The sequence below is a fragment of the Branchiostoma lanceolatum genome, chromosome 1 (assembly GCF_035083965.1).
Source record: "Branchiostoma lanceolatum isolate klBraLanc5 chromosome 1, klBraLanc5.hap2, whole genome shotgun sequence".
Taxonomy (NCBI): domain Eukaryota; kingdom Metazoa; phylum Chordata; class Leptocardii; order Amphioxiformes; family Branchiostomatidae; genus Branchiostoma; species Branchiostoma lanceolatum.
The window spans coordinates 16,201,338-16,219,510 of NC_089722.1; the positions used below are offsets into that span (position 1 = coordinate 16,201,338).

General features: G+C 40.8%; 1 protein-coding gene and 1 non-coding gene across 4 annotated transcripts in view; one reads left to right on the forward strand and one right to left on the reverse strand.

Annotated features, from left to right (window-relative positions):
* Positions 1-359: 359 nt before the first annotated feature.
* Positions 360-18,173, forward strand: part of LOC136437781 (contactin-2-like) — a 33,399-nt gene continuing 15,585 nt past the window's right edge. For 2 of the 3 annotated variants that reach the window (XM_066432261.1, XM_066432276.1), the window contains exons 1-19: positions 360-493; positions 5,191-5,345; positions 5,936-6,078; positions 6,799-6,849; positions 7,645-7,792; positions 8,729-8,824; positions 9,348-9,569; positions 10,185-10,305; positions 10,876-11,051; positions 11,521-11,620; positions 12,070-12,239; positions 12,756-12,900; positions 13,299-13,426; positions 13,837-14,003; positions 14,476-14,593; positions 15,313-15,519; positions 15,662-15,802; positions 16,373-16,440; positions 17,647-17,808. In XM_066432261.1, the coding sequence (XP_066288358.1) occupies positions 5,219-5,345; positions 5,936-6,078; positions 6,799-6,849; positions 7,645-7,792; positions 8,729-8,824; positions 9,348-9,569; positions 10,185-10,305; positions 10,876-11,051; positions 11,521-11,620; positions 12,070-12,239; positions 12,756-12,900; positions 13,299-13,426; positions 13,837-14,003; positions 14,476-14,593; positions 15,313-15,519; positions 15,662-15,802; positions 16,373-16,440; positions 17,647-17,808 (2,490 nt within the window). In that variant the 5' untranslated portion in view covers positions 360-493; positions 5,191-5,218. The remainder of the gene's footprint in view (positions 494-5,190; positions 5,346-5,935; positions 6,079-6,798; positions 6,850-7,644; positions 7,793-8,728; positions 8,825-9,347; positions 9,570-10,184; positions 10,306-10,875; positions 11,052-11,520; positions 11,621-12,069; positions 12,240-12,755; positions 12,901-13,298; positions 13,427-13,836; positions 14,004-14,475; positions 14,594-15,312; positions 15,520-15,661; positions 15,803-16,372; positions 16,441-17,646; positions 17,809-18,173) is intronic. The other variant, XM_066432269.1, reaches the window with a different exon arrangement.
* On the reverse strand, positions 16,673-16,746 carry Trnai-gau (transfer RNA isoleucine (anticodon GAU)). Its single transcript has one exon. It is a non-coding gene; the product is annotated as a tRNA-Ile (tRNA).

Below are 18,173 nucleotides of genomic sequence, written 5' to 3' on the forward strand. Positions count from 1 at the left end.
GCAGCCATGTCTTGTTGGTGTGTTATTCCGAATACGGCCAAAGCTCGTCTACTGGATGACAGGGACACTAATACAGCGTCATCTCCGGCTTCTATGACATATACAGCATTCTTTCTAAAAGAACGATTGAAAATAGCATTATAGGTTGACGAATGGCTATTCTTCCTCAAAAAACGATTTAGAATAGCATTATAGACTGTCAAATGGCAACCATGTCTTGTTGGTGTGTTATTACAACTCGTAGCCACGTTATTACTAAGCCGATTAAAGAAGCCGAGGGATTGAGGCACCGACCACCGTTTGTCTCACGCCTCAGTGATATGCTAATGAGGTATTGTAGAAGCAGATCGACTGGTGACATCTCCCACATTGTACCTGTACGGGTCATCCCACTCACCCACACCTGGCGGGGCGGAATACCTGTTATCTCCTGTTCCCACGGACCAAGTCCACACTACCAAGACATGTACAGGTAGCATACGCTGTATTGAAGGTGAGTTAAAACCTTAGTTGTATAGCTTGATAGAATTATGTTGTCACGTATGACCACAGAAGCTTCAGAAGTATAGTATAGAACGGTTACAAATGTACTTCCTTACAACTGAACCGGCAGGTAATAGCCTATGTCCCGGGGCAGTGTCATGGCAGACAGCCGAAGACTCGACCGAGTATTTACGGTAAACAGCCCAGAAATACACCTTACAGAATGAGCAAATAGAAGTGTTGTAGTATGGCAAGGATAGAACAGTTCGTTGCTGCAAAAGTTTTATTATGTGCGTCCAGTCTCGTCAGTACAACCGTGCTACAATATACAAGACATACGTACATGTACTATACAACAGACAATGCCAATGATTTGTAACTAGAAACTCGAAGTAATTGATTATTTACTAAAGCCATGTTGTCCTGTCCACCCTCCTGTCAATGCCTGACCAGTCTTACACGCATTCCTGTTGGCATTAGCATCTAATTAGAAGTAGAGCATGTCCAGACTGGACCTCAGATAACACAGGTCATGCCAGTGCTCAGAGTCAACCTCTTGGAAAGTGAGGTCAATAGAGGAACCAAAACATGGCGTCCATTAGATACGGTATCAATGACAAGCCTCGAGGGAAGAGCGTAGAAGCCTCCTCTGTCCCCAAACATAGAAAATGACCACCTAGCCTTTCTATAGTAATGTACTAGGTCAAGTAGGTTACGTAGTAACAGGTATTTTTGTTTAGAAATGACGCGGGCACAAATTTTGCCTTCGATCTATGCGACCAATATGGCTTCTGTGTTCACAGTTGGATTATGCATAAAAGCTTACGTGGACCACTTGCGTCATGTTTTAATCTCTGTGGAAATATACCTTACCCCTTTTGAAGGAAACTGTAGTGTGATTGTTTTATTTTACTGCCTATTTTGAAAATACCTATTGGTGTATGAGTGCTGAGTTAAAACTCATCGACTTTTATGTCTGTCTTTGTTGCTTGCCAAAACTTTAAGGCACGGTCAATCGAACATAGCGTTAGGAAAACTGTTATACTTTTACAATCAAAAGTTGAATGCTTTACCTCACAAGCTAACAGAACAATAAATACAGCACTGTTATAGGAAAATGACCCACGTTGTGCGTGCTTTTGTTTAAGAGTATGTCTATAAACTAGTGAGAACAATACAGCCGTACTACTGATCAACAGGCGTTTATCTTACAAGCAATGTTGGAAAATTATCACATACTCATGATAATCACAAGGCGTGCACATAAAGTCAAACAACAGGGCTAACTGCCTCTTAAGCATAACAAGACTGGTCTAAATAGATAGAACGTTGAAAGAAGTAAAACTTACTCTCAAGCTAGCTTCATCATATGTCTAAGAATATGACGTTTCGTTGAGTCACCACTAATTTCTCTGCATATCTATTACCCTCATTCTTATCTAAAAACCCACAGTTCTTCCAGCATCGTTGTAAAGAATTGATACATCGACCTTACCGTCATATTCTATAGTGGCAAATGCGTTTGGAAATTTCTAGCATTACTGCAGAATAAGATTAAGCTTGCCCCATACGGTTGGCTTGTTTTGTTGATACAGTAGTGTTGTAGTGTTCATGTCAGTCTGGGAGATGTGGTCAGCTAGAGTGGTCACTTTGCCCAAGGGCAATAGTTGTAACGGTCATTTCACTTTCGTTTAGACTAAGTTCTTCACACAGTGAGGTGGTCACACACTCAATCACTCACTCACTCACAAAAACACACACACACGCGCGCGCACACACACACATACGCACACATACACACACACACACACACACACACAAACACACGCACACACACACATACGCACACACACATACACACACACACACACATATTCGCACATGCACATGTACATACTTACACACACACAAAACCACAGATACACAAACACACACACACACACACACATGCACATTCACATACACACACACACTGGCACACAGACACGCGCGCGCACAGACACACACACGCTCACACATAAACTGGGAATTACATGTACTTTCCGATCATATATTCCGTCATTCGGTCTGAGGGTGTACGAATGACATTCAGGTTTAGAAATAATCTCTAAAATATAAACTACTTCAGTTTGTTTCCTACTTCCGTGTCCCACGTATTTCAACAATTAACACCGTTGGAAAGGTGATAGGAAATTCTATTAGTACTTTATTTCTGGTCATCTTAATGTCTCGTTTTGCTAGCTTTAGGTCATTCAAGGTGATGGCAAGAGATACATTGAACAGCCTGAGGATAAGATGTAATCTGTAGCCAGCCAATGATGCAGTTGACAGTAGCCTTTGCTGCGAATGTGGGAATCTTGGAAGGTACATATTCGCATATACCAAACAACATACCAAACAACATACTTGCAATATAGGTTTGTTATGCTTAGAACCTGTCAATAGTATCTAAAGCAGGTCCAGACTAATAATGAAAATGACATCAGCTGCGATTGTTCGAGTTAAAATGCAGCATGTTTTGTATACAACCAGTCCGCTTTACTAACCATCACCTGCTTGGTTTATTGTTAAAGTACTCTGGGCAAGAGGAACAAAAATATATAAGAAATTTTTCTTGGCTGACAAACCTTTGAGTATCAATAGCAGTTCCCCAAAGCCATATTACACAAATATGATTCCGTATAATGTTGTAAGACCAGATATTGCTGTATTGCTAGATAACAATATACATTTAAGGCATTCTTCTTATCATTCACTAGCATGTATTCCAACAGGTAAGGAACTACTGTTGTCAAAGGAATACTGAGTACCGCTATCCTGGCCCAACCTACTCAATACACTAACAGCTAAATCCATTGATGAAAAGACAAACAGGCCGTAACGTTTTATCGAAGATTATTGCTAGTAATACCATGGCCACGAGGTACAGTAAATGCAGACACGTTCGCGGTGGTTTTATGTTCGCATTTTTCGCGGTAAGCTCTTCGCCACGAACTTAAAACAAGCGCAATTTTTTTCCCTCCTATACCCCCTTGTCTACTATTGTCTTAAATGCAAACTTAAACCGCCCCGAACACTCCATTTTCTCCCAACCGCTAACTAAAAAAACACCGCGAACACTCCATTTTATCCCCACCTTGAACTGATTAAAACCACGCGAACTTAAATGCATTTACAGTATTCGATTTAATCTAACTATTGCGTTGAAACGTGCACAGCGGCTGGCGATCAACTTTGTCCCTTTCATGTGCTTTCTAGCTGACACGTCGCCTGGGGGCAAACGGTCAAAACAACGGAATCCGGCTCTAAGTGACCTAACTCGTGAGATTCATACCGATGTTTTTTGGGAAAAGGTTTCATAACAGACGTGGCTGTTATAATTTTGTTGCCGTGTCTAAATCACTTGATGAATATGTACAGCTCTATACAAGCAAATTCCTAGTTAATAGAGCGACAACACTGTCAACAACTTTCGTCGCCTTACTTTCGCATGATTTCACCATCGGATGATTCTTTGTCTCTTTAAGTTTAATCTCTTTTCAGTTCACAAAACCCGAACAAGAGGAAAGTGTTAGTGATGGTCTGTAACTCACAAGCAGAGTATTAGACATTGTTTCACGAGTTTACAAACAATTTTTTTTTGCTGCCATTTTGGTAAAAACAGCTGTGACCACGGAGCATTCAGGACACTAACATCTGGGACTGAGTGGTGTGGGAGGGGGTATTATAGAACGTATTGGGTAAGAAGGTGGTCTGAAAACAACAGAGAGGCCTTGTGCACTTTGTGCTCTCGCGTTCTTGTTTTTGTCACAACGTCTAATGCGCAATGGAAGTAGATATTATAGTAATTGTATCATTTGATAACCAGAATAAGTTCCAAGGCATCGAATGTTAGATGTTATTTTTTGATCTTGAGAAGACTGTCCTGTGTGATCATACTGTTCCCTGTGCTATGAATTCCCCACACTTATGTAATAGTATTTCATATCAGTTTTAAAAAATAACAGAAATATTCTTTTGTTTCTCGTTATTTCATTTTCTTTACAAATAGCAGGTTTGTCTCAACGTGTCATTGAAGTAAAGGGATTATTTTCTTTCAAAATTCAGTAAGGTGGTGTGACCAAATCACCGGTCATTTCCGAGATCATACTGAGAGGTAGTTCACTTGAGTAGACAATGTTCGGATGGATGAGTAATTGTTGAATGATGACGGGTGCGGAATCGTTCTATGACCCCGCCTGAAAACAATTGACCGAGCCTGACCCCTGCGATGACATGACCTGTGACTCATATCCAACACTCCCTCAAGTAAAGATCTTATCTCCTACATGTACATGTAGTTAATAACACCGTACATAAACCATAGTTGAGGAATCTCCCAAAATCAACGATCTAGCTGCATGTACATAATGCCATGAGTGTTCCCACCGTTTGTGATTCTTGTGCTTCTAGACTATTCAAAATGGCGATGTGTGCAAAGTTATTAGAGCAAATCATGTGTATGTTTAGAGCAAGGGACAGAGTTTGTATAACACATGCTCCATGGCGCTTCTGGCGATCTTTGGATACCTTTAAAGATACAAAGTGGCCATATTCTCATCGGTACATAGTAAAATTATCGGTATTCCCAAAAAAATCATATTTAGTTTACAGCTACGTTAAGATAGCGATTGGTAATAATTAAGTGTATATGTCTTGTTTTTACAGGTATAATCTGTAGTCAAAAGAAGACAAAATGGCAGTCCGGCCGCCATTGTTGTTGCTGAGCGTCGCCATCTTGTATTACGTCACACTCACCGAAGGACAGATAAGTGGACAGAACCCCTACCTGGATCCCAGAAGCCAAATAATCGCTCAAGACGGTAAGGCTAATAAAGAAGACGTGGTGATACAGGTATAAAACCCCAGCCAAATCATTAATCTTTTAGCATGGGGTTCAAACGCACAGTAATCACAGATTAGATTCAAAGGAGCGCTACAGGTATAGATCAAAGTAATAAAAATGCAAAATAAACACATGTGCAGTAGGTTTTACATCAATATGAAATGTAACCTACGTTGAAATTTAAAAACATCAGGCGGCCCAAACAATTCAAAATAGTACAAAATTCTAGCAGTCAAAGTTTATATGTTTGTCGTACATCGAATTCCACACTCGTAAATATACGATGGGATCCCCAAATATTAAAGAGTGACAAATTAAAATGCTACAAATAAATGTTTTCATTCACTCAATAACATTTCCTTACGGTATGTAAACAATCTTTTATACCTTCAAATCCAGACTAGACACCAACTGGAAGGGTTTGGAGTGTGCACCCACATAGACTCTGGACACTTATTTCATTGTTGTTAAGAAACAGAATTTACAGGCAACAGCCTCTTTCTGTTGTGTCAATAGTCAAAATGTAAACACGAAGAAATGAATGAATCGTCCTTCGTTGTTTAACAGTCCCCCAGCAGGAGCCACTGATAATCCATGAGCCGAAGGATGTGGTGTACAACCCTGTCGGGGAGAGGAAATACGCCGTCATGCAGTGTGCGGCTATCGGCAATCCCGAGCCCACGTACGAATGGGAGCGAGACAGCGTCCCGGTGAGTTATCTTATCTTGTCAGTAAAGCCCCCCTCTCACTGGACCCGCGGCACGCTGGCGGCGTCGCTGCGTCCTAAACGGGATTTACCCTTGACTTTATAATGGGAATATCATTCAAAACGCATAAGTATGATCAAAAAGACAACAAAACACACGACGCTTAAAAAGATTCGTTTTTTGTCGATGAAATTCGTTGAGTACTCAGAGCGCTCAATGAATTCCATAGATAAAGAAACAAATCTTTTTGCGCATTGAGTGTTTTGTTGTCTTTTATATTTTGCATGATATTCTGAAGATGAAGTCAAGGGTCACACAAATTCGATTTAGGTCGCAGCGAGAGCGCAGCGAAATCGCCGTTTAGTAGAATGTTCTATGGCAATCGAAGAAAAAACATAACACCAAATCATCACTTTATGTTGCCCCGTCTTGTTTGGACCTAGCTCCAAGAGTCCATTTCTAAAATTATCTACACGATGTGTTTGTTTGTTTGTTTGTTTGTTGGAAGTATAAAACAAGTTATTTATCTCTACAACGACCAACTGTCTTCACACTGTCTCAATATCAACATAGAGATTGTCGATCATTTTGAACGACGACGAATGCCCTCAAAAACTTGCCACGTAAACAAAAACTAGGAATTTCTTATCCTTTAGTACAACATTGTTGAATAAAAACATGGCAACTTTAAATTTGTGTTATGATACAATTACCTTCTTTCAGGCTGAAGAACAGCATCTCATTGAAACAGGCACTTTGAAGGATCCAATGAAAGTATGAAATGCGTCTAAGAATGCTCGTTAACTTTCTGCGCTGTCTCTCTGATGTTTGCTACATGTTCGGTGTTGAGTTGAGAAGTTTAGAATGGTAGTTGTGTATATACATGGTGAATGCGGCTGGCTGCTTTGGGATACGGAAGATGGCTATGGAATCTGATAAATGGCTTTGAGGGAAAGCAGGTTCACAAGGTCTTTCACAGGAAATGGCAGGTCAAGAAAACTCTTGTGTAAAGGTGGTAACGTCACATGACCAATTATCGTGCAGGACCAGTTATCGTCCAGTTTGGGTCATTTTTCTTTTAAGAAGAGCTGATATTTCTGCCCATGGGTTTAACATTTGGCTCTGTCCGTGCGGTTTTAAGATAAATACGTTTTGAATAAATTGGACGATAATTGGTCATGTTACGTTATCCTGAGTGTCATCCTAGTTAGTTCCAGAGCCCCATACTCCCCCTGTTGGTGAAAGGGGGTATGGGAGCCCTGGAACTAACTAGGATGACATTCAGACTACAAAGGTGGCACTGTCATGACGAAAATAGCTGTACTTATGGCACCCAAAGAATGTAAATGTCCTTTTGTAGTATGGTGTTGCACCAAGGCACTTCAGGGTGCATGTGCGCATGTCTGGTTGGGGCAGTGGGCTCAAGTATCATCGATACAACAAATGCTTGCTCAGGAAATACATTGCGTATACTATCTATATTATTCATGGTGATTAAAATGTATCATTACGTATTCTAATGTGTACTGCTTGTATTCTCCGTGTCTTACGTGTATTTTATATCGACAGGTTCAAGTTGGTGAGAGATACTCCATTGTCGGCGGCAACCTGACTATAATGAACCCCAGTAACACCACAGACATCGGCAGCTACAGGTGCACCGCTATCAACTCCGTAGGGAGGGAGATCAGTAGAACGGCCACACTGAAATTCGCATGTAAGTTGAATATTTCCTTTTAAATAATAGAGAGAGAGAGAAAGAGAAATGGTTTATTCAATATAAAAAGCCATCGCAGCACAAGTGCTGAAATGCGGCTTCTGTACACAGTACCGTACGGTCCTGTACATGTTATTAAAAAAAAACACATTACAACTTGGATGAAAGTCTTAATCCTCATATGATAAGGTATCAATAAGATTACACGAATTAAAATTCTATTGAAACACTAACATATATATTTTCTAGGATGCTCGTTAACTTTTTATACTTTTAAGTATTAAAATATCTACTTTCTGGGATGTAATTGTTTTGGGCGGCAATGTTTAAGAGAAATGCATCCTATTTCATAATAAAGCTGCTTCTGCTTTTAACACATCGTTGTGCAGCCTTGTTATAGAATCGAAAAAAAGACTTGTTAGACCGCAAACTTGACCTAAGCCGAAGCTTTTGTAAACTGTGCTGTAAGATATCCTATGAGTAAGTGTAATTTGCTCAACTGTCACTGAACAGCTTTGCTGTTTTCTATATGCTGTGCAATGACTTCGACTGGTAACAACAGAACGATCCAATAAAATGGTAACTCGTTGATGTTTATTGTGCTATATTATTGACTCGTTATCAAATTGTTGTCAACAACTGTTCTTCTTTTACCTAAATCTGTTGATGTGATAAAAGCTTATGACCACTTGGAAACCACCAAATAATGTAAATGCAGGAATGTACATTATGTTTTATGTTCGCGGTTTTTGCGTCGAATTCTTTACCGCGAAAAGCCGTTCCACAGTGTGACTGTAGCTCTACTATTGTTTCAAACGCGAACTCAAAACCACCGTGAACACTCCATTTTCTCCTTACCGCGAAATCAAATCTCCGCGAACATTTCTGCATTAACAGTACCTAACATCTGTGTTTGCCTTTGCATTGTGTCTACAGTTGTAGGAGAATGGGACAGAACGGCACGCGACCCGAAGACAGTGAACGAAGGAAGTCTGCTGTCTGTGACCTGCAACCCCCCTGCTGCTCATCCAGGTTGGTATGATCTAATAAGTCACTTTTTTCAGCGCCAATACTGTATAACTGTGTCACTGTATGGTTGTGTTGTGATACATTGTTTCAACTGTATATTTTCACATACTATAAGCCGAACTGTTGTACCTGTATATGGCAGCATTGCTAACTGACAGATTCGATCATAAAATCGACTCTGTAGTTTTATCTTCAAGCGGGTATATATCTCACTGGACCCGCGACACGTTGGTGACCTCGCTACGTCCTAAATTAAATTTGTGCTACCCATGATTTCATAATCATTATGGTAATATCATACAAAATGTACAAGTATGACTAAAAAGACAATACAACGCACAAGGCGTAAAAAGATTACTTTTTAATCGATGGAAATCGTTTAACGCTCTGTCAAATCGCTCGGTCGCAGCGAAGCCGCCAGCGTGCCGCAGCGGAGACGCCAACGTGCCGCAGATACCCGCTTTGCCAAAGGATAGCGATAACTTGCCCACGAACTGGTAGAATGATCACTGCATATTTTTTTCAGGCCTGAAGTACAGCTGGTACAAAGATAACAACTTCGTCATCCCGAGCCACCGTGTGCACATATCTGACCTGACCGGCGACTTGTACATCGCCTCCGCCCGGGTGTCCGATGCCGGGTCATACCGATGTCGTGCGATGAGCGCCGACCCGAACGCCGACTCTAACGGAAACACAGAGGACCAATTCAGTCCTCCGACGGTTATCACGGTCAATAACCAACAAAGTATGTTGACGTTTTTAAACAGATTAATTTTTACTCATTATGTTTCAATGCGTCCCCATGTTTTTAGCTTCTTAGAATGATTAGATGCACACTAGGTATGCACGGAATTAAAAACATTACTCCCTGGCTAAATTGACATTTCCGACTTTCCATTGTTTTCTCACTAATGCATTAAAAAAAGAACTGCAGTACTGAATATTGATAGCTGGGTATGAAAGAACTCCAAAGATGATTTTTAGACCATATGGACGACGTCATCAAATTTCATTGCCCTAATACTATTTGTTTTCTAAGAGAAAATACACCACTTTGGCACATACAACTGCAATGGAATATGTTTGCCAAGTGCATAATGATCAAAGCTACAAACTTACGTTCGCACATATTGATATCTACTAATTGTCCGGAGTTATTAGAAAATAATTTTTAATAGGTAAAACAAGGTAGGAAACACACACATACGCACACACACACACACACACACACACACACACACACACACACACACACCAACACACACTTAAACTCTGACGCTTTAACACTCTAATATCTATAAAATATGAAAATTCTATAATGTTTAAAACATTAAACTAAATGTAACTGTATGGCCCTCAGATCTGTTTGACACCCAGCCGTCCATGGCCTTCAGAGTCGAGGATGTGACGGTCGTCAGGAACCCGACTGCCGAAGAAGACGAGGAGGCTTCCGTTACCATGGAATGTTTCGCTACTGGAAGGTAAACATCATCAAATGAGATAACTGATGCTTTTTGTTTTATTAAGTTGCTGATCATTACTTTTACAACAGGGCACATGTACATTAGATTAACGACTTTTGTTTCATAGACATACCAATTCACGTATTTTCGTATGCAGTCTTTTTCTGCACACGTGTAAAATGTGTTTGATTTTGATTTTTTTAAATTCTATTAGAATTGCAACAGTGCAATACACGTGGGAGTCGGTGGGACACAGGCAGTTATTGGTGGTGTCGTGAGCCACACGCATAATGTACCGTTTTACACCTGGGTGGAGTGAGGAAAATCGTGTCTTTTTCCCAAGGGCACAACATCGGTGGCGTCAGGGGATTCGAACCCTGGACCGCTGGGTTGTGGGACGAACACCCTGCCGTTACGACACACAACCCCGTTTTAAATTCATACTACTAGATTGACATTTGTTTTTTTGTTTGTTTGTTTTAAAACATTGAAACGTAGCAATCAGGAGAAGTACAGTTTTTTTTTCTATCAAGTCGAAGTGTCCTGCATTACGTTGTCCGCCTATCTGACATTATACCATGCCCACAGACCGGTCCCGACCATAACCTGGGAGAGAATAGACGCCCCACTCCCACCAAAGGCCAGACCCTCCAACACCAAACTCGTCATCACTGATGTCACACAGGACGAAGCCGGAACCTACAGATGTACCGCTAGAAACAGCTTGGGGTCAGTCAGCGACGACGCTAGGATCATTTTCAACTGTAAGTGGGGCCAATTGTTTTGCAGTAATGTATTTCTTCCTGATGTTCTTAGGTTTCTATATCAAGATACATACATGAATATGGAGGGATTTTTGACGCAAGAAAAAGTACAGAGATGTTCGTACAGTCAAGTACAAACTACAGAATAGAAATCTAGAATAAATCTTGAATCTCCGCTTACTAAGCAATAAAGGCCAACACAAGTTAATCTCTAATATCATGATATAACCAGATAATCGTAGGTTTCCGTATGTTTGCTAATACCAAAGCAAAAATATTCATTTATTTGCCTAATCTGTTGCATTGCGATAGGTGACACATTAGAGAATATCTAGCATTTGATAGGATAGAAAAATGGTTAGGCGTTGTATATTATACATTTTTATAATCATCTCATGTTGGATGATGACGATATTATTGAAAAGTTATAGATATCGATACTCATGAGTTTTTAAAAATATCTTTTCAGCACCTCCAGAGTTTTTAGATTTCATTCCACCCGAAGCGAGGGGAATAGGAGAAACTGTGACTTTCCAATGTCCAGCGGTGCGAGGAACACGACCTCTAAGGTATATATCCAGTATCCAGTATTGAATATTTCTAACATTACGTCAAGGACATAAGATATTAGATTATACATCTACATTTGAATTCAACAATGTCGTGCAATCTCTGATGTCTGATACGTGGATTTTACCTTCTATAATTCTTGTACACAACCAAGTGTTTTGTTACACCGACATTTTGGTGTCGGTCTGTCATCTTCCTCAGGGCAATCCTGACTGGTTCACATTGCACTGCAGCATAGGAGTCGCTGCTTATAGATGCGTTCCCAAACGCAAAGTATCTACATATATACAGTCACAGGGAACGTCATGCGTTTGGGACCGCATTGTGATGCCTTGAGGAAGGTGACAGATGATCCTGACTGGTTCACATTGTACGTATAGATGTGGTCCTAAAAACAAATTATTTACATAATACATATTCATATATATACTCCTATCATTCTAACAAGGTACTCCTGGTTTGCTGGCGACGAGCCAATCACAAGCGACATTCGGATCAAGGTTGGGGCGAGTACCTTGACCATCAACAACATCCGGGAGTCGGACCATGGTCGGTACCAGTGTCACGTGGAGAACGAGTACGGTACCGCACAGGTCTCTGCAGAACTGTCTGTCAGAGGTAAACTATCTGTTTGTGCCATGTGATGTAACATGAAGTCATTCCATATTTCCTTAGTACACATACTATCAACTCGCACAAGATAAGAATACTATCAACATGTTGAATCCAATCTTAACCTAGGTGGTCTTGTAGCTAAGGCTGTTGATTTAGAAATAGTATAACAGTTACAGGTTTGAATCATTGGCAGGCCCTGTATTTTGCCCCTGGGAAAGGCATTTAACACATATTTCCTCACTCGACTCAGGTGAAAATGAGTACCTACTACCTAGTAGTCTCTAATGGAACGTAAAGCTTGAGGTCCCATGTTTACGGAGATCCACACCTCGAGCATGTTACACTTATTGAAAAAATAGGGGTCGACCCCGCTGTGACTCAAACTTCACAGTAGTTTCTGGGTTATCTTGAAAAGTTTATTCTCACCTGTTAAATCAATCCTTCCACAAATGTGGTAAATCTCAATAAATAGAATAAAGAAGATGTTCTCCACTCACATGTATTTGCCGTTTTTTGCAGATATCCGGCCGAGATTCTTCTCCCCAGTAAGCAGTGTCCTAGCGGTGGAGGGAGGTAAGGCAGTGTTACGGTACAACTCACGGGCCGCGCCCACACCTACCATCCAGTGGAAGAAAGGCACTTCGAGCATACAACAAGGCAACAAGTCAGTAGTTTGGAATGCTTATGATTTATATATATTCATGAAATGGGATCATAAGTAGAGTCAAAATATAAAAGTTTTCCATTCTAAGCTGTCAGATTTGAGACTCGTGTATGATCTATTCTTGACGTTTCTTTCCATGGAGAAAAAATTAAAACGTTCGTAAGTCAAGCATTAACGTATACCTAAAAATCTCAGACTGAATACATTTGCCAAACATCTGAATCTACTAAATGTAGTATAAGCATATCACAAATTAGAAAAAGGAGATGTCGCCCAGGATATTCTATAACCGAAAAAGTATCTTGTCTCATTTCATTACATTTATATGTTTCCAAAACAGCATATATCTCATTTATTGATTTGATGTAACAGAGCGCATCATTTATTTCATTTTTCAGGTATAACATAACTAGCCAAGGGTATCTTGTGATCAATGATATACGCACCAACGATGCCGGGTTGTATACTGTTTCCGTCATCAACGACCTGGGGTCGGCAAGTTCCACGGGGGAAGTCAGAGTGGTCGGTAAGTTTCAACAAACATGTGAAATTTCAACTTTAAAATACTAAAAAATTATCATATTCTGATAACACTAATTACAAGAGCTATACACCAACCAAAGATTGTAACCATTGCTTGTCCAAAACACGAGATATCAAAACTGAGGTTCTGTTGAAGTACCATAGAAAGCCGCTAGGGGACTCAAAATCCACTTGTTTCTTACCATCAAGATCCATCCACGACTTCTCTAGTTATGCTGTCTACGTACAAACAAACAAACAGACACACGCAACCAAAAGATAACATTCTTGGCGAAGGCAAAGGCAAGAAAAGATCATACGTTGCATATTGAAAAGCTTGCAATGTTTGACCTAAAATGTATTTTGGTTTATCAGAGCGAATAGTTACTTCATTCTATTCTTCCTCTACTCCAGAGGCCACCGTTATAACGACAAGTCCATCAGATACGACCATTGATACGGGAGGCCTGAAGACTCTGAGGTGTACAGCAAGGACGGACAGACGGTTGGACGTCACATACACGTGGATGGTCAACGACAGGAGACTGGAAGTGAACGATAGCGCCCAGTACTATGAGAGGGTAAGCTTAATCACAGTGTCTATAACAGATGATTTAGAAATGGCAGACACTCAGTATTATTGATCGTATTTCAAAGATAGCTTGTCGAAAAGTATAATCACTTAATGGTTATGGATTATAGTTATCAATTGCATCTTGTGTAACATACATGTTGATTGTATGGCTGTAGATTGCTTGAAGTAGGTTCACAAATACATTAATCTGCAACAAAATATCCTTCGCTTTAACTTAGCGACAGTATCCAGATAGGCTAAAAATCCGTATACAATCAACGTAGACAGCTAGCTCCAACATAACCTGCTTGAATCGCGCTTTAAAAAGGGACCGGCCCAACGTCTGGCGTGGGGAGGGGCCATTACAGCCCCGGACAGCTGAGCTTATGTTACACAGACTACCTCTAACATGTGTACATTTACAACCAGTATCGAAACGACCCCACAAGCATAAAGATAATATTTTGTAATTTCCGCAGGGTTCGAATGGTGATTTGATAATTAAGAATGCGGATCCCAGTCTCTCCGGCACTTACACCTGTTCAGCTGAATCAGGTGGCCTTACTGTGCAGGCGTCATGTACAGTCACTGTTCAAGGTAAGTAGCAAACTTTTGCTCATCAAGTAGGTTCCTTCTCTGACCCATGACTGTTCGTTGAGGACCGCTGTGATTTTTCACGTAATAAGCTAGTTCACGGTTGCTACTGCGGATTTGCGGTGTCAAAGGTGAAGGCCCCCGAGACGTAAACAAAAACTCGTCGGGGCGTTGTTATGCAAATCTAGACAATGTCGAGACGAGCACTGTTACACCTTTGACACTGCACATGCGTAGTAGCAACCGTGAACTAGCTTATAGCACCATACAATTACAGAGACAATATAACCAACTGCAAGGCTAGCCCTTGATGATAGCTTATAGGTAGCTGGGCAAAGTTGATGACATGTTAGTCGAGCCAACCGTATAATTTCAATTCTTATCGATGTGTTTAGGATCAAGATAAACAGCTGCCTTCGCAAGAGATATCATCTAAAGTTAAATGTATACAAACCTTGCAGTGTACAACTTTGATGTTGTGAAGCAAGTAGTTCCGAAAAAGACAAGGCATGTGTTCTGTTACAGTTCTTATCGACGTGTTCACGATCAAGATAAACAGCTTCCTTCGCAAGTGATATCATCTAACTAAAAAGTTGAATGTATACAAACCTTGCATTGTACAACTTTGCTGTTGAGACTCAGGTAGTTCCGAAAAACACAAGGCATGTGAGTTTCAGTTATGGTGGACTAGACCTGATCAATTGATCGTTATTGATGAACAGGACCCCGTGGAGCCCCTCTCGGTGTAAATACTGGAGGGATGGGGTCGAACTGGGTGGAACTGCAGTGGCTGCCAGTTCCGCAAGGTGACTCGGCAGTAGAGTACGTCATCGAAGGTGTTGCGATCCCTGAGCCAAAGGATCCTCTTGCACAAGAAGTGTGGGAACAAGTCAAGCGTGGGTCTGTGAGCGGTCTGAGAACAACCAGAGGTACATAGATGGTTAACAATAGCTAAGAACTGCAATATTTTACATTTTCATACGTTTCGACGTTGATAGATATAGTAAATAATGTCCTTGATATAGTACAACGTGCCCGATGTCCATATTCAATAGATGTATTTTTTTTCAGCACTACCGTCCGGAACGAAGTCAGTAAACGTTTCCGGTCTGAGTTCCAACACGTTGTACAAGTTCCGGGTCATGGAGTTGAACCCGTTCGGCCTTGGTGAGCCCAGCCTCCCGACTGGAGAGATCCGCACTCTACCTGCACGTAAGTCTCTTGTGTCTAGAAATAAGCCCATTCGTAGATCCGAGTACGCATGTGCAGTGTCAAAGGTGAAGGCGGCAGAAGGCCCCTGGCTTGTAAACAGTTCTCGTCTCGACATTGTCTGGATTTGCATAACAATGAACAGACGGGTTTTGTTTACGTCCAAGGGGCCTTCACCTTTGACACTGCGCATGCGTACTCGAATCTACGACTGGGGTTATAGAAATATTTCCAAAGCTATTGAATGCATGGAATCCTAGCATATGTGTTTTGTAAGACCCTACCATATTGGCCATATCCAGCTTTGTGTAGAAGTGTAGATAAGAGAATTTTCATGTTGAATGCCGAGAAACCTGTTCCTTTGAACAATGTGTTACTGCTAGAACAGCTCATCTGAGGGTAATCTGAATCTATGTAATTTAGCATCAGTTTATTTTAAAAAATTACACTTTTACTAAAACGTTTCTTACAGTTCAAGAGGACATTCTAGATATCAGAGGCTGACGATTCTCTAACTTGATATTTTGGGTGCCCATTGCGAATTATGTTATTGTTATGAAACTTTTTTTTCAGCTCCAACAAAGAAGCCAGTTGTTGGTGGAGGAGGTGGACTTCGCGATGACCTGCGCATCACATGGGAGGTAGGTCAACTAGTAACAAACCGTTACATTCTCTACTCATTCGTTGTATCACGGGGTTGTTTCAACTGAGCATTTCTCCCAAGTGTTGGATTCAAGTTTTCGAGATATAAAATGGTATTCATAAGAAGGAATTATCCGAACTGAACTGAAACAGCCTGAGTTCGAATAAGCAAGGATAATTTTTTGTATGTAAACCTCAGACTGTACTGCAGAGGGAGTAAAAAGATTTTCTTGGCCAGCACGGGGGTCGAACCCGCGACCTTCGCGTTATCAGCACGACGCTCTAACCAACTGAGCTAACCGGCCAGTCATCTGTTAGAACCGTTTAGCATGCTCTCTTCTTTGTTTTGTTTCATTCTTACTAATTCGGAGATTACCACTTTGCCATTTGCAGACTATTGCAGAAAATAGATCTACACGTTCTTTCATAAGTTAGCAAATATATCCTAATGATCTGTAATTATGTGTTTTGTACCATGTATGTGAAATGATATATGTTCATAGATGTATTGAGACTTTAATGATGTAATCTGTATATTTGTTATATTCTGTCTGACCCTTACCTTTTCCATCAATTGAAAGTAGGCCGATTTAAACTTCTCACGAATAAACAAATGTTCCAACAAATAACTTGGGGGAAGATAATGGAAAAAACAAACGCACATAATACTCTAACTCAAGGGATTTGATTCACCGAAATTTTCAACCGAATCACTCGGTCTTCTTTAGCTAATTAGATATCTGAATCAAGAGCTGTAGACACGTGGTTCTTACGTGTGACGTCATCACTGGGTCAAAGTTCGTCGGAAGTCGATACCACCCCCTCGTCACTGTTTGTTAGAACAGAATAAAAGATCCGTGCTCGCACTGACTGTGTCATATTCTGTTAGAGATTCTTTTAACACAACCAGTAACTCTCACCTGCTCACGTTTCGATGTCTGTCAGACGCCTTCATCAGAGCTTCTGGCTTGAGTACTGCTTCTCGCCGCTATAAGTAGCCGAAGTAGGTGGCGCTTTTGCGGTGAGAAAACCATCCCAAACGTGGCTAAGCTTGTATCCCCCCTTGTCCCGGTTCATCACATGGTGTTGATTTCCTTATCCAGACCGCAAAAGCGCCACTTACAAGAATCCCCAACATCCTATGTTCTACCAACCTGATTAATAAATGATTTTCGATAAATGTGTCATATTGTCCTTCCCCGCAGCCGTTTGAGAGGAGAGACTACGGAGGCCCAGGGTTCGGATACAGGGTGATGTTCCGCAGAAGAGGCGTTAGCACATGGGGAACGGATGAGATCAGGACCAACGCGAGCGTCGCTCTGGCTTCGTTCGTGCACGGGCCTGTCCCAAACTACGTGCCATATGACGTACGTATACATCGTTTTCTTTTTCAAAATGAATGAATGAATAAATGATTTTATTGCACAACAATTGCATCAATGACAATGTATGAAAATGTACAGCTAACATAGATTGCAATCTAGGTCTATTTTACCACAATTCTAATTATTACTTTATTATATCAGATAAAACCTATAGTGCTAACTAAAAGGAACTATTCTATATATCACATTGCATATTTCTAGGCTACTTTGCGACTTAACATTTGTCAAATCTTTGTTTCTTTTTTGCATAGCGTTATGAATGTATTGGCCTATGTGAATAGATAAGGAATCTGGACAAGAAAAATCAGCGCCGCTACAAGCTTCAAGTTCTTTGTCAAGAATGATTT